This window comes from Phoenix dactylifera, chromosome 7 (assembly GCF_051530095.1).
Source record: "Phoenix dactylifera cultivar Ajwa chromosome 7, Ajwa_hap1_PhDact_Kaust_v1.1, whole genome shotgun sequence".
Classification (NCBI taxonomy): Eukaryota; Viridiplantae; Streptophyta; class Magnoliopsida; order Arecales; family Arecaceae; genus Phoenix; species Phoenix dactylifera.
The window spans coordinates 25,174,902-25,191,478 of NC_143196.1; the positions used below are offsets into that span (position 1 = coordinate 25,174,902).

General features: G+C 38.8%; 1 protein-coding gene across 2 annotated transcripts; it reads left to right on the forward strand.

The window, feature by feature from the left end:
• The first annotated feature begins 606 nt into the window (after window positions 1-606).
• Window positions 607-14,105, forward strand: VPS11 (vacuolar protein sorting 11). 2 transcript variants are annotated; one of them, XR_015967411.1, is made up of 6 exons: window positions 692-1,076; window positions 5,425-5,604; window positions 5,778-6,101; window positions 6,204-7,982; window positions 9,294-9,562; window positions 13,594-14,105. XR_015967411.1 is itself a non-coding variant. In XM_039117000.3 (5 exons), exons 1-5 carry the CDS (start codon window positions 855-857, stop codon window positions 13,948-13,950), a joined length of 2,862 nt encoding a protein of 953 aa, XP_038972928.2. In that variant the 5' UTR covers window positions 607-854; the 3' UTR covers window positions 13,951-14,105. The 2 variants fall into 2 exon arrangements, 1 of the variants encoding a protein (XP_038972928.2); XM_039117000.3 differs by lacking the exon at window positions 9,294-9,562 and having other exon boundaries at window positions 607-1,076.
• The last annotated feature ends 2,472 nt before the right edge of the window (window positions 14,106-16,577 follow it).

Below are 16,577 nucleotides of genomic sequence, written 5' to 3' on the forward strand. Positions count from 1 at the left end.
AGTCCCCAGCCACGTCAAATACTACGCCCCTCGCCTATCAGCCATCTAGTGTACACCAAAGTAGTAAGCAAGTACGTCGCAATCTCGCGCCATAGGAAGGAAACTCTCTGCCTTCATGCGAATGCCTCAGGGCCCAACCGCCCATAGCGGGATGCTATGGTCCGACTTCAGATCTCCTGCGGCTCTAAAAGGAACCGGACTGCGTGCCGGGCAATGAGTATCTTCCGTCTCTTCAGAAAAGATAGAACCTTAAGGCCACCCTCACTGAATGGGAGGCAAATGTTATCCCATGCCACCAAGTACACCCCTCGACCACCTCCATGCGAGCTCTATAAAAAGCCCCGAAGTAGCCGCTTAATCTTCAATAGCACTGTACTTGGCACCACCGTGTTTGCCATAAGATAAATGGGCATGGAGCCAAGTACAGATTTGATCAGCATCAATCTACCCATCATAAATAGAGACGCTGCTCGCCAGCCCTCTAGCCTACTTTGGATCTATTTTTTATATAGTCATTTTGATACATGTATCTGATCCAATCAGTTGATCTGGCTGTTAAACCTCCTTATATTAATGGTGGCTTCTAGTTTCCTAAGAGCTGATTTAAGAGCCTCGAAGGTGCTGATGTGGCATATTCCAAAGGGCCCACTATAGGATGCATTCTAGAGAGCGGGTTTCGTTTCTTTTGGTGGAAGTATAGAATTTTTATTCAAACGGACCGACCCTTCCAAGTTTCATCTCTCCTCCCCCTCGTCACCTCCTCTCCGATTGAAGCCAGCTCGATTTCTAGGGTTAGGGATATCCAAATCCGCTCTTCCGATTGCGTCTCGCTTCTTTGGTGGGAGGGATCGGAGATGTACCAGTGGAGGAAGTTCGAGTTTTTCGAGGAGAAGTCCGCCGGGAAGGCTTCGATCCCCAGCGAGATCCCCGGCCAGATCCTGTGCTGCGCGAGCGGGAGGGGGCGGATCGCCGTCGGATGCGATGATGGCACCGTCGGCCTCCTCGACCGCGGCTTCAAGCTCTCCTACGGCTTCCAGGCTCACGCCTCCTCCGTCCTCTTTATCCAGCAGCTCAAGGTAGTGATCATCCCTCTTTTTCGTCCTTAAAAATCCTTGAAATTGGAAGCTTTGATCGGTAGTTATGGTTTTTTTGTTCTCATAATGGCTAGATGACTTAATCATCGACGAACAAAGAAAATTACAAACTTTTAGCTTATGAAGCTGCCATCTTTGGAGAAAACTTCATTCCTTTGAGTGGAAATGGGAACTATAACAATGCGAAGAAAAATTAGATAGAAAGAAGTTACCGGCACTGCAGTAGGATCCCTCATGCATGCATGCGCGCGGAGGTGAGGCCTTGCCGTGCTACTTGTGATGAAGTGACCCTAGGCAATTTGTAGGGACTGAGTTATCTATTTATATGATACTATTCTGCTTGTTAAAATGAAAAGTTCTAACTCCAAAACTTGTAATATTTTTAAAGATAGTCCAAGGAAATGCTTGAATTATATGGGGGAGCATAAATGGACATCACTGAAATACAATTTTAAAGCACCATGTAGTTGTAAAAGCGATGAGGTTATGCTTGGTTTTGATTGTAACAGAAAAATGTTATAAAGTTTTAACATCTGTTTTAACTCTTGATTCTTATTTAGGTAGCTTTTCGATCATGTAGTTTTTGGTTTTTCCAACTTTCTACATTGCAACCTTGATCAACAATGTGGATCTAAATTTGAATGCCTTATCAGAGATATTGCACTAGTAGTATTCGGGATCAAATCTTAAAATCTAAATGTGTATCGTGTTCTGGTGATCGTAGGAACAGCTTGCTCATTGATTTCATGCTGATGACTATGTTTTCAACTTCTTGTACCCTCACCCAGATCATTCCAAAATCTAAATTATGGCATCTTCTTTAATTATTAGAAAAAACTTTAAAGAAAGGCTGCAGGCTTAGTAAGGCTTTTTGATAAACATAAAAGGGTAAGAAAGTATATTTTTGGGTGTGAAAGTAATAAGCTTTCTGGTGGGGCTGAAAGAAGAATGATTTGATAGGTTGTTTTCCTTCTAATTATAGCAAATATTTGCATCTTTCAGCTCCAAATCTATTAGGCTTCCAAATAGTTTTGTGCTTGTGGGTAATGGCATGCCTTAGAGTTTGATGTCTTTAGTTCCAAATGACTGCATGGTTGGAAAAAATTGTAACCAGTGAGTATGACAAAAGTGGAAAGTGGATAATTTTGACTTCAGTCTGCTTCCTATAAAACTCAATCTTCCGATGGTTTGCAATCTGTTACCTTGGAATTCAACTGAAGAGTCACCAACAATGTTAACGGATCTTTCAGGGGGTTAGGAGGCGAACCCGGCCCGGCTGCGTCCAGCCTTCACTTCAAACTCACTTCCGCCGACGATACAATCATATGCTCAAAGCCTACTCTCTCATGTGCGCATTGGATCAATTAGGTTATTGGGATCACTGAAATTTCCTCGGCGGTAGAGCAAGATGGTGGGTCTCGAGTAGTCGAAGGCTTGGTCAATAATTTGGGTACTGAGCTTCAGTCTGAGCAAGTAGCCACTCCGATCAACTCTAGTGATAGCGTGCGTTGGCGGCAAGGAAGGAGGCATTGGAAAGACTAGACCATACACAAAAGTACAAGAGGCATTCGGGAAGCGACTAGTCGCTTCTGGTGAAGCTTAACGAAGGCCGACCACTACATAGAGACAACTACCAGTCATGGAGGTGATATTAGTAGATGCTATTCGAACCCTTTCTTTTTTTTAATTTAAGATCTTTTTTTCTATTTTTTTTTAGTATATGCGTGAGACACAATCTACTGTCCCCCTCAAGGGGATTTACTTATTCGCGCACACATGCACGCTGTAATGACACAAGGTGTCATTTTAAGGTATCACTTTCTAGACGAAATCGCGCTATAACGCGATTTCTTCACTCCAACGAGGAATCATCCACAAACGAGCTTTAACTTTTTGTGCTTGTGTCTTCGTGTTCTGTGTGACAACTGTGCCAAAGCCTCATCATTGATCGAGAAATCCCCTCCGGCTGATTCCCATGAACAGATAACGCCAGAGAACAACAGATGGAGAGAAGGAGTGTAGTTGGATCAGTAGTTTGGTAGCCCGAACAGTTGGGAAGGCATCCACTATCAACGAGGAGAAGAGGTCTCATGTCACTGCTCACTCTTGAATTGGTTCACTGGTTCCTTGAAAGAAGTGAACTAGTTTGCTTGGAGTACGCTTAGCCCTTTTTTCTCCAGCCACTTTTTTCCAGCCATGTTTTTTCTCACTGACCGGTCAAGCTCCATCGAGATTCTCATTGACTTTTGAGCTCCCTTTTTCGAAGGGATCCAGTCAAGTCAGTGAAATCCCCGCTTTCGCTTTGCTCTCTCTTGAGCCCGCATTTGAAGATCTTTAGAGGTGAACCCACATAGTAGATGCTGGTGGAAATGAAAACTCGAATTTTCATTTTTCGCTAGTGGCTACATGATGTGGAGTTCAGTTTGATTGTGTCGAGACAGCTATGGCTAAATCATTGTTATATTTGTTGGTGAAGGAGGGACTCGATTAAAGGACTCATACAAGACTTATTCCAGACCTATCCCTAGGTTGCCTTTCTTTATTCACCCACCTTTCGAGTCAGTCGAAAAATCGCAGCAGCCGTTTCTCCGACACAACTCCGATCGGAGAAACTTCGGAACAAACAACTCCCCCCGAGGGGGACCTTTTAGATGTATCTTAACCCTTATGTCGATGCTTATGTTGGATAGGTGAAACAATTAAAGTCATCTTATCTGCTATGAGGTCATAATCTAATTTGGTATGCTTTCGTGGTTCCTGGAAATGCACGAAGTGTTTCCACGAGGTGAATGTCATCTATTTGTTTTACTAAGAAATTTTGGTACTTGATTTCTCAAGTGGCAGATTAAAGAATTTGGAAGGTAAAGATTGTAAAGTCTTCAGAATCCACTCATACTTATTTCCCATATTAGTGATCGGGAAAAAACATTAGCAATGAGTTCATGGAGCTTTTTAAGAATATGAAATTTTATATTTTAGCTCAAGATTGGATTTGAAGTAGCATTTTCTATCTGAAATCCTTTTTCTCAAGCTGCCAGTCTGAAAGCCTGCCCTTATATTCATGCTTACATAATAATTTAATTGTTTTCCTTTTGGGTGCTCATTGTCTTCTTGAATTGGAGATGTGATATAGGAGTAACCTCAATCTTGTCTTGGCTTTTATGGTTATCTAAGGTGTCTATCTCCTATGAAACAGAACAGTATACTTTTTCCTTATAAAAGGCCTTAGGAACTTATATTATGAGGTGATTCAAGGAGTGTTGGTGTTTTGGACATTATAAGTTGGTAGCTACAGAGGCTTGTTGTTATTTCTAGTTGATGTTCATGGCATTGCTTGTGTGTGTAATATATACTTCTTTCTACTTAGCAGTGCCAATGGGCTTGCATATTATCTTGCTAGTGGGGAGAATTGAGCACAATGTCGTAAATTCTTTACCTCAGCCTTTGTCATTTGTCTAGTCTTTTACCATTATGGCCTTGAGCCTATTCTCTCATGTTTTTCATAGTAAATTTTATCGATCATCCAATAAGATAATGCATGGTTTAAGTGATCTTCCACCAAAACTTATGATTAGATTTCATCAAGGTTCAAAAACTTGGTTATTTTTGGCTTTGGACGAGGCAAATTTAATTTCACTTTAGATATTTTTGATGGTCTTGGTATCTTGGCTCCAATTTTATCCAAATAGGAAATGTCGAAAAGGAATGGAAACCATTAGGAAGAAACAAAAGGAAAGCAAGTCTAGCAAACAAATCAGACATCATTATATTATTGTATTCTTTGTCACCTTTGAGTACATCATTGTAGTAGTGTCATGCTGTAATAGTATATGCATGCAGGTATCTATGAGGTGGATAAATAGATAATAATAATTTTTCATACATTTTGACATGCAATATATCATCTTTTTATTTAATGACGATCAACACATAAAAATTTAAATGTTTATGAGGTTTGAGCTCTATGATAGTGAAAACCTATGTCGCAGTTTACTGTTTTAGATTGCTTTGGTTTGATGCTTCAAATTATCCACAGAACATGGAAATTCAAGCTTAATCTTGTGAGAGTTCTCCTTAGAATTGGAATAAATGAAGAAATGACTAAAAATTGGCATAAGTTCAATTCCTTTTTGGCCTATGAGTATGTTTTGTATGAAACTTCAAAATTAACTTAGGTCAGATCTGTACTGACGGAAAGTAATAAGTTTCATTTTTGAAATGTTGGCTGAAACTTCAAACTACTGCTTCAATATTAGGGGTCCACAAAGTTAGTTTATATATCTCAATATAGCTTGGTTTGTGATTTATTTATATTTTCTTTATTATTCAGCAACGCAATTTCCTAGTAACCATTGGAGAAGATGAGAAGACATCTCCCCAGCTATCTTCAATTTGCTTAAAGGTGTTTGACCTTGATAAGATTGAGCCGGAAGGTTCAAGTTCAAGCATGACTAGTCCTTTCTGCGTCCAGATACTGCGGATATTCACCAATCAGTTTCCTGAAGCAAAGGTATTACAGATTGCATTTGTTTGCTTTACTTTACTGGCCTTGTACAAAACTCTATACTCTTCCTTTCTTTCTTTTGATGGCGTTTTGTTTGTCTTCATTTTGATTGCTGGTGTAGTGGTGCCAGTTTCATGTTTCTGCGAGTCTAATGAGTCAAAGTGCTCTGCTATCTGCAGATTATTTCATTTTTAGTTCTTGAGGAAGCTCCTCCAATATTACTGATTGCTATTGGTTTAGATAATGGTTCCATCTACTGCATCAAAGGTGACATTGCACGTGAGCGTATCACACGCTTCAGGCTGCAGGTTGAGGCTGTCTCAGACAAGAGTCTCTTTTCTATCACGGGTCTTGGTTTCCGAGTTGAAGGGAGAACTCTTCAACTCTTTGCTGTCACTCCTAGTTCTGTAAGTTTGTTCAGCTTGCATGATCAACCACCAAAGAGGCAGACCTTGGATCAGATTGGATGTGATGCTAATGCCGTTACAATGAATGACCGCCTGGTATGCATCTTTTGTGTTTTTTACATGATGTATTCTTGTTTTTTTTTTCTGAATAAATACCTAGGTGTTGGTTATATTGGGCATTTGTTATTAATTGAGCAGGATCTGATTATTGGTCGTCCTGAAGCTGTGTACTTTTATGAAGTTGATGGGCGAGGTCCTTGTTGGGCTTTTGATGGCGAGAAGAAATTTCTTGGTTGGTTTCGTGGATACTTACTGTGTGTTATTGCAGATCAGAGAAGCAGCAAGAATACCTTTAATGTTTATGATCTGAAGAATCGGTTGATTGCCCATAGCATGGTGGTAGGTGAGGTGTCACACTTGCTATGTGAATGGGGCTTTATCATTCTTATAATGAGTGACAAGAAGATTATGTGCATAGCAGAAAAGGACATGGAAAGTAAGTTGGATATGTTGTTCAAAAAGAATTTATATACTGTTGCAATCAACCTTGTACAGAGTCAACAAGCTGATGCTGCTTCCACTGCTGAAGTGCTGCGAAAATATGGTGACCATTTATATGGTAGACAAGATTATGATGAGGCTATGTCACAATATATTAACACAATTGGTCATCTGGAACCTTCTTATGTTATCCAGAAGTTTCTAGATGCACAAAGGATCTACAACCTTACTAATTATCTTGAGAAATTACATGAGAGGGGATTAGCTTCTAAAGACCATACAACTCTTCTTTTAAACTGCTACACAAAATTGAAAGATGTTGAAAAGCTAAACAAGTTCATCAAAGACGAAGATGCTGTTGGTGAACACAAGTTTGATGTGGAAACTGCCATCAGAGTGTGCCGTGCAGCTGGGTATCATGAGCATGCTTTATATGTTGCAAAGAAAGCTGAGAGACATGAGTGGTATTTAAAGATTTTACTTGAAGACCTTGGTAGATACCATGAGGCATTACAGTATATTTCAAGCCTTGAGCCCAATGAAGCTGGCGTCACTATGAAAGAGTATGGCAAGATTCTTGTAGAACACAGACCAGCTGAAACTGTTGGTATACTCCTGAGACTCTGCACTGATGGTAGCGAATCAACAATGAGGAGGACCTCAAGTAGCATGCACTTACTTATGCTGCCTTCCCCAATGGACTTTATAAATATTTTTGTACATAGCTCACAATCTCTCATGGACTTCCTAGAAAGGTATATCAGTAAGGTGAAGGATTCACCTGCTCAGGTTGAAATTCATAACACACTTTTGGAGCTATACCTATCTGACACCTTGAGCTTTCCATCAGTTTCACAAAGAAATGGTGGTGAAGATCGTGATCTTAAAGTAATAAGTGCTAGGGAAGTGGCTAACGGGTCTGTAAAGGAGAGCAAGGAGAAATATACTGTTGAGAACAAAGATGTTAAAAAGGAAAAGGATTGTGTAGAAAGACAGCAGAAGGGTCTAACCTTGCTTAAGAATGCATGGACGTCTGACATGGAGCAACCTCAGTATGATGCTGATCTTGCTGTTATTCTTTGTGAAATGAACAAATTCAAAGATGGTCTGTTGTTCCTGTACGAGAAGATGAAACTTTATAAAGAAGTGATTGCTTGCTACATGCAGGCCCATGACCATGATGGATTGATTGCGTGCTGCAAGAAGCTAGGGGATTCAACTCATGGGGGAGATCCATCTCTTTGGGGTGATCTTCTCAAGTACTTCGGGGAGCTTGGAGAAGATTGCTCCAAAGAAGTAAAGGAGGTCTTGACTTACATTGAGAGGGATGATATATTGCCTCCCATAGTTGTTCTACAGACATTATCTAGGAACCCTTGCTTGACACTATCTGTTGTAAAGGATTACATTGCTCGAAAGCTTGAACAAGAAACAAAGCTGATCGAAGATGACCGCAAATCAATTGAGAAGTACCAGGTTAGTATTTTAAGAACATAACAGATAAGATTTTTCTTCTTGCTTATTATGAGCATCATATCTTCCAAGCAAAGAATTAAGAATTGATCCAGTAATAAGTTTTGGAAATTAAAGTGTTAAGGGAGTGCTTCCAGAAATCACTAAAACTTTTCCTCAGTCCTTTCTTTATGGGAGCTCAAGTAACATATACTTGGTTGCTTCGTTCCACGAAGATAAAGAGAATGAATAAATTATTCATGCACAAGTGCCTAAAGATTAATTGTTATTTGCAAGAAAATTAGTATCACAAACAAAGTTGTGCATTGAAATTCTTAAGCTGAAGCATATGAATTCTCTTTAGTCATTTGCTACACCAGGCACATTAATGCTAATGGGAATACTCACAATTTAACTTTCATTTGTGACAAGCAGTTATAAAGAGATTATCTAGGTTCCAAGGATGGCTTTTTGGTATTACATGAAGACTATGTGGTCCTTTTCTCTTAAGTGATCAGTAGGCTGATCCAAGTTGTATGAAAATGTTAAAGTATGAAAGAACTTTACCGATGCTGCCTGTGATCCACTTTTCCAGAGAGATCTGCTTATGAATTAATTTTAGTGTACAAGCATTAGATACCTAGACAGTTTAAGTAACTCAAGCATGTAGTAATGATAGCGATTGAATAATGTACTCAAAGTAACATAGGTGGATTTGTGTTGGTAGTGAAGCATGCTTGGAAGCTTACAAGGGTTGCCTTGTCCTGGATGGACAAAGGTTAATGACAACAAACATCTGGCTCTTATTATGTGCAACAAAAGAAGCACTCACTGAAATTGCATCAGGATGGAAAATAGGGCCCATATAAGGAAAGATTTCTCCATCTATTGAGATGGTGAAAAAAGATTATACATGAAAAGTTATATAAATATCACAAATATCAAAGGAAGCCTTGATCCTTCAATTTTTGAAACACCAACAATTGCTGTTTATATTACTTTTGAGCAAAAGTGAATACTTTCTGAACATTTCAAGCTTTCAAATTTGGATTAATTTAAGCTCATTCTTTCTTCTTCCAAACGTCCTCTAGAGTACATGTGGTAAGATGCTTCAAATCTGCTAACCATCTTTGGTTGATTAATAGATGCTTATCAGCTATCAATAGTTGGGACTAGTGGTGCATGGACACATGCGAGAGTCAAAGTTTTCAATGTGCATCCAAGTGTTTAATTCAGCATGTATTAAAAAATGCAAATATGTAGAAAATAATGTTCAATAAATTAAGTGACAATATTTATTATAAGAAATTACTAAAACATAATAAATTTTCATAGGTCAAAAGTTTGATTGCTGGATAGGCCCAATACATGGTGGTACAGGCCATACATCTATTAAGTTGGCAAAATCTTTGTCTCAGTGACAGTCCCCTGTGGACACGATATTTAAACAGAGCATGAAGACAAGTGAGGGGATTTCTCCCAATACGCTACTTCAAGTGCCATAATGACATAGAAGTCCTATGGGGAAAAAAATGGAAATCTGAGGGAGCAGTCAGTGAGTTACACATCATCTGTGTAACCTTTTCGAGTAAGATTTGCATGAGGTTAGTAAAGAATTTTTATTCTCTACCTTCTAGAATAAAGTGCAGTGCTAGCATCATCTGTGTAATCTTTTTGAGTTACACATCATCTGTTTAATCTTTCTGAGTAAGATTTGCATGAGGTTGGTAAAGCATTTTATTCTCTATCTTCTAGAATAAAGTGCAGTGTTAGCATCAAATAGAAGCCTCATGCAAAACAAAGTTGATGTGTGACGCTCCTGTTGCACCTACTGCTTGTACTTTAGGGTTTTAATGATAGTGAAAAACATAAAAGAGGAAACTTAGTAACTTAAGCTATGTAACCCTTTGGTGTTGAGATATCTGTGTTGTTGAAGAATTCCTCTGAAAAGATAAATTGCCATTCTCTTGTGTCTCTTCAAATTGGTTTTGGTTTAGAACATAGTGTTGAGTGCACGGAAGCAGCCACCAGCAAGGGAAGATGCAGCAACTGTTAGCTTGGTTATTGCAGTATTCTTTTGCAGGTTGCCTCTCAGTGTGTCTCCTATATATGACCCCTCTCTCTCTTTCCTCTCTGTCGCTTGTTTCCTACCTTCATCTCTCTCTCTCTCTCTCTCTCTCTCTCTCTCTCTCTCTCTCTCTCTCTCTCTCTGCAGTCTTCTCCCCCTCGCCTCCCGGCGTTTCTCCTGCCTCTGATCTTGCTTTCCTGTTCTCATCCTATGATTGCTTGTACAAATTTGCCTCCCCTCTCCCCCCCTCACTTGGCTTATGTGCATGGCCATGAATTATGTTGGACCATGTCATGTAAGTGTTTGACAATTTACTGTCCTTGAAGTCTGTGTTGTGTCCTATGTGAAGCCCAAGCATTTGACATGTACCGAATTGCTGATTTATTGCCGTGGTAACTTGGAGTTGGGCTTTGAGATTCCAACTTACATCTCAAAAGATGATTATTCCAACACCTCATGGATGTGGCCAGAGAAGTGGATAAACAATGTTAAACCATTCTATTTCTTTTAAAACAATCGGACCTTCAAATCTAAAGAATTCTTTTGAGCACTAGAAGGAAAAAGAAAACCACAAAGCAGACACTCAAAATTTTAAGATAGATTTAATTGCTCTAGTTCTTAGTAAAAGTTTTTAACATGCACTTTAGAGATTCGTCCTACTTAGACTTGATCTAACTTTAGGTAACAATCTAAATCCTTTTTTCCCTGACACCAATAGTTTTAGTGCTAATAGATTTCAAACTGAATAGAAATTAATTAAAGTGATAGCAAGAAGTACTATACACTATCCAGAGCATTCCAGCTCGACTTTAAAGTTGTTCTCAGCCAGTCACTATATCAAGGGTTTGACTCTTTGGTACTGCAGGATTTTCCAGATCATGAACCAAAGTCAGTTTCCAGTTCTCAACAAATAAACTTATAAAGTGAGGATGGGGACAAAATTAGATGCTAAATAACTCATACTAAATTTTAATATACTTTGAACATTTTCTATGCAGTCATGCATCATTGCATTGTTTTTTGAAGCTACTGTTATTATCATAGATAATATTGGAACAGAATGAAAGCTACAGAAAACCATTTTTATGGACAATTTAACCATTAAAAATACATTTACCATGTAATGCCCTCTTGGTCTTGCTCTATTTGCCTTGCCCACCTAGAAAATTTTATCTTCGATTGGTTAATGAACTTTCCTTCTAATAAAATCTAAAAAACAAAATAACCCCCAAAAAGTGCACGAAAAAGAAATAGAAATGCATAGTCATAGGTTCAAAATACTGGTAGATAAGACTTGCTGGATAGGGTTACGTGTGCATGGATAGAAGTTTAAAAGATGGTTGAGAATTGGTGTCACAGTTACCTTCTATCATAATTGATAATTTGTGTCAAATTGAGTGGGTAAGCCTGGATTGAGATTTATTTTAGGAGAATTATTTAATGATTGAAGCGTGATTTATGAGGGCTTTGTATGACAAGTTGTTAATCTGACATCAACCTTCCAATGATTTATTTTGGTTAGTCATCTTCGGCAAGAAACATTAATGTTATGAAACCTAAAAAGTTAATTGCGAAAAAACAAGATTACTGATTATGCAGTTTCAGCTTGTTTATCGACATGAACACTCCTTGAATTCCTTTGCCTTGGAAGTAATTTAGATCTAGTGGGAAGTCAAGATTTGATATCGGTACATTCGGTATATGGAGGCATATATGATTACTGGCCAAAAACTTTATCAAGTACATTCTGATATATGGATGATGACTGCTAAGGACAAACATCACTGGATAAAGATTGTTGGAGAACTGAACTAGCACTGCTTTCATTTGATAGTATCTGCAGGTACAGTAGAGTTTGTCTAGAAGGTGGAGAGGAAAAGGCATTCAGAAAAATGTATCATCTGATGATTTTACTTTTAAAGTGTCATCTCAATTGTTTTCTTCCTGTTTGCAGCTGAATTGTTTGTTTCATTAAATGATTATTTGCAAAGCAAAGAAGTGTGATAGCCAGCCTTTCAGAGGAGTTAGGGTGAAATAAACAATGGTTGGTGCATGGTATGTTGAACCAACGCGTACCGGCCGGTTTAGCCCATACCGGACTGGTCTGGTGCCTGACCGATCTGGTTCCGCAGTGAAAAATGGTACAGAGCCCGTACCATGAAAACCCAGCCGAAGTCGGAGAAGAAGAAGAGAAGAAGAGAGCAAGCGGGGGAGGGAGGGAGAAGGAGAGGCCTTCGCCGCCCGCCGAGGGCTGCGGGGGGCGGCGGAGGCCGTGGCCTCGGCTGCGTCCCCTGTTTCTTTGGAAACAGGGGACGCGGCAACCCCTGCGGCCTCCGCCCCCCCTCCCCCATGGCCCTCCGCAGGCGGTGGAGGCCTCTCCTTCTCCCTCCCTCCCCCGCTCGCTCTCTCTTTCATCTCGTCTCCTCCGGCTCCGACTGAGGTTCTCGGTATGGGCCCGGTACCGAGAACGATGAACCGATCCGGTAGGCCACCGGTATGCCTACCGGTACCGGTTCGGAATACCTTGGGTTGGTGTCTAATTTGTTTTAACACTTCTGTAGGGAACCTGGAGGTGCAAAGAAACATGTGGCTAGTTGTTAAGATCGAATGCAAGGAGAATATGAGATTTCGCTTCTCTAACAACTACTAACAGATAGCAAGAGATATGGCATGTGTTTCTGCATCCATTGTTGCTTGATAAGATTTTGGCTTTTCCTGGTTGGCCTGTTTCTGGGAGATTTTTATTTCTGGACAATCTGCATAGTGGAATAGGCTGATTATGTCCATTCTGTACTGTGGAAAAACTGGAAACTATTTTTCAGGATGCTTGTGTGAGTTTCTCAGTTTATACTGATAACTCTGGCACTATAGTTTCAACTCTGATTTCAGACTTGGTTAGATAAACTTTTGAAGAAGTTGCGGGGCTTCGTGCTGCCTGCCACCATGAGGAATTGTGAAGTACAAGACTAGGATGTAGTTTTAGGGGTTTTATATTCGGCTGGAGGAATAGTTTAATATAATCTCACTTGCATTAGGGTATCAGGAAATGGAGCTCTGCTAAATTATCTGATGTGGATTAAGGTTGAATCTTAGGCAAAATATGTTATTTACTTCCTTTTCTTTAGATTTAGAAACATGGGAGGGTGCTTTGGTTCTAAAAGGAAAATGGTACAGTCAGCATATCTTTTGGTACAGTACAGTAAACGTACATAGACTTCATACCTGTGGCATGAAAATCGCAAATCTTTTGGTACAGTACAGTAAATGTACATAGACTATGTACCTGTGGCATGAAAATTGCAAATCTTTTCCCCCTTTTGGGGCAGGAGGTTGTTTATTATATCAGGCTTGGTTTGCACTGTTTAGTTCACAAAGCTCTGGATCATTTCTTTTGCTTATATACATTAGTTAATATCAGGGCTTGCATTTTACTTGCACTAGTTTGATGGCTGTCAGCATTTAAATGACTAGGCAAACGAAACCTGTTTTCTTTTTAAATAAAATAGCCAGCCTATGCTGCTCCATTGTTATTTTATTGATTTTACATTTACATATTTTGATATGCAGGAAGATACTGCTTCAATGAGGAAGGAAATACAAGATCTCAGGACTAATGCAAGAATTTTTCAACTTAGCAAGTGTACAGCCTGCACCTTCACCCTTGATATTCCTGCAGTACATTTTATGTGCATGCACTCATTTCACCTACGCTGCCTTGGGGACAATGAGAAAGAATGCCCAGAGTGTGCACCGGAATACAGATCCATTTTAGAAACCAAAAGAAATTTAGAGCAAAATGCCAGAGACCAAAATTGGTTTTTCCAGCAGTTGAAGAGTTCAAAGGATGGGTTTTCTGTAATAGCAGACTATTTTGGCAAGGGCGTGGTGAGCAAAACTAGTACTGATCCTCGACAAATTCCCTGATCTGGCAGTACTCAACGTGTTGCATGGTATAACATGCTGGTTGTAATGTTTCTGTCATCATCAATGTGTACATCTGAAACTGATTTTGTAAAATTCTTGAATTCCTCATGGAGGTTGGGACCTATTGAATCTTTTATGTTTCTTGACCTTAACAATTCTCAGGGCTGCTGTTTATTCTGGATGAGATGCCATCAAGTTATATGTGGTTATTAAGGACTGGTCTTCATGGAGGTAGCCTATATAGCAACTGAACTGGACCTCTAGGGAGTGAGGAAAAATGAGAAAGGAATAGTTGACATGAATAACTCTTTTCTGACAATTACTACATGAGAAGGATTTGAGGAGTTTCCACTTTCTTGTGCAATCAGTGGCTTCAAGAACAATGGAGTTTTATATAGTTCTATTCCCATAAAGTGCCCTGATTTGCAACAGTTTCCCATTTGCCACGTAATTTTGTGGATACTTGGTAATGATCTGAAGATGTGAGATGATCTACTCTCATATCACTTGACCTAGAATTCCATGACTTGAAACTCTGTCCAGGTTTATGCATTGCTTCACTTTTCATTTTCCCATGATTTGAAGAGTTGAGATGACACCCTTTCTTGTTGCCTGTTCCGACCTTTATGTCATGTAGTAAAAGTTCGTTTAATTATGCGTTCTTTATCTTAATTTCAATATTTTGCTTGCAGTGTGGTTTCTTCTGCTGTATTTGTTATAATTTCATCTAAATTAATGGGCCTGCGCAGTTGTTTACTTGAAGAAATCCTTGTTTAGTTTTCTTTTTGGTGTTGATGTTGTTGAAAAGAAGTAACAACTATTCATTTTTGCCATTTTATGGGTAATTTATATCGGCAGATTCTATGTATATCACCATGCAAACTAGTCCTTCTAGGAAAGAAAGTTCCACCTTTTTCTTCAGAGATGTCAAAAGTATGTAAATTCCGGGGTGTTTTTCTTCCTTCACCTTTTTCTTCTAGGAGCCACTTATTTCAACCTCTTGTGCTTCAAACGACTTTCATTGAAGTTTCTAACAAAAACATTTCTTTATATATCTAATGTCTTGCGGACGGTTTTCACTTTGGGCGTTTCGTATTTGAAAGATTTTTTGGGTACCTTAAGGAGCAGACATAAGAAGCTTGTTTGCTCTAGCTTCTCAGGGCTACTGTTTTGCTTATCCTTCTTTCTAGAGCACTTCCCATATAATGTTACCAAGCATTTATCTTTTTTTTGCCCAAAAAAAGCTACCCATGAAAAAAAAAGAACCTAATCATGCAACTACCCTCCCATGAATGCCCTGCAATCACAAGGAGAAACCATACGTATTAAGCAATTCATAATCTTATCAGCAGTTTATTTGTCAGCCAACAACCCAATCAGTAATCATGCTGTTATACTAATGAATAAGTAAATGAACCCCCAAATCTGTAGATAGAATCAAATCTTACAAGTGCAAAATGGCACCAGTGTCATTGCTTTAGCATCCAAGAGAGTATTGTTGGGATGATGTTCCAAAACGATTCGTTCAACACATTCGAGATGTCGAATGAAACATCAGGTACTCTTAGGGTTTATATTTCAGAGCTATGCTTAAAGTGGAGAAATACTTAAACAACAGTTCATAGTTAATCAGATGACAAACTTCACTAAATCCATCCATCTGGTCATGGATTAGAAACTGACCTCAACATGTTCCATGGTATGAGGCTGTAAGCCAGTTAGTCCAAAACTGGTTATCTACCATGTCGCTGTATCCAGAATCTTTTTTCTTTTTTTTTGTTGCAATCAAATCTTATTTTAGCTAGATAGAAAGATCATCCAACCTGCTATAGTCCGAAAGGTAAAACATCTAGTTATATGTAAATATTCACATAATTGTCTGTGTGCTCCTTGACATGTAACATGAGTATGTGATCTAACTACAAAAAAATAAAGCCGTTAGCTTCAATTGTCATTCATGAAGGTAATCAATTAATTGATTGGCTGGCTAACTACAAAAAAAGAAAGCCATGATGGAAACATATGAATGAGCGAGCTTCTCCATTCCAGCAAACGCATTTAAAATTTTAGACTCCATTAGCTACTTGAATTCACATGTAACATAAGTATGTGATCTAAGAAAAATTAAAATTATGGCAAATGTGATATATTTGTTTACTTGCAATAATAAATGCATTATTATAAATTATATATATATATATATATATATATATATATATATATGTGTGTGTGTGTGTGTGTGTGTGTGTGTGTGTGTGTGTGTGTATATATGTGCGTGTGTGTATATATGTATATGTATGCATATATGTATGTATGTATGTATGTGTGTGTGTGTATATATATATTCCTTTTTCATTTATCAGTTTACTATGTGGAATTGAACAAAATATGTCCTTTAGCCACCAGTGTCTTTTGTTTCTATTCTTTCTATCTCTATCCTCTTTATTTCGATTTGGAAGCATCTTTTTCTATGAGAGAGAAACTCACTTGCACTATAATTATACAAATTGAATACTTGGGATGCACCACTCATAGTTCAAACTTAGACCACTTTACTATAAGTATCTAGACTAAATCTGATTACTCAAATGCATTAATCAAGATTTGAACCTAGGGTCTTTGATTTC

Excerpts from the sequence above, each read along its gene's own strand:
- VPS11 (XM_039117000.3), top strand. The coding sequence starts at position 855 with ATGTACCAGTGGAGGAAGTTCGAGTTTTTCGAGGAGAAGTCCGCCGGG. Across the intron at positions 6,102-6,203 it reads TTACAATGAATGACCGCCTG|GATCTGATTATTGGTCGTCC; the intron begins GTATGCATCTTT and ends TTAATTGAGCAG. Across the intron at positions 7,983-13,593 it reads AATCAATTGAGAAGTACCAG|GAAGATACTGCTTCAATGAG; the intron begins GTTAGTATTTTA and ends TTTGATATGCAG.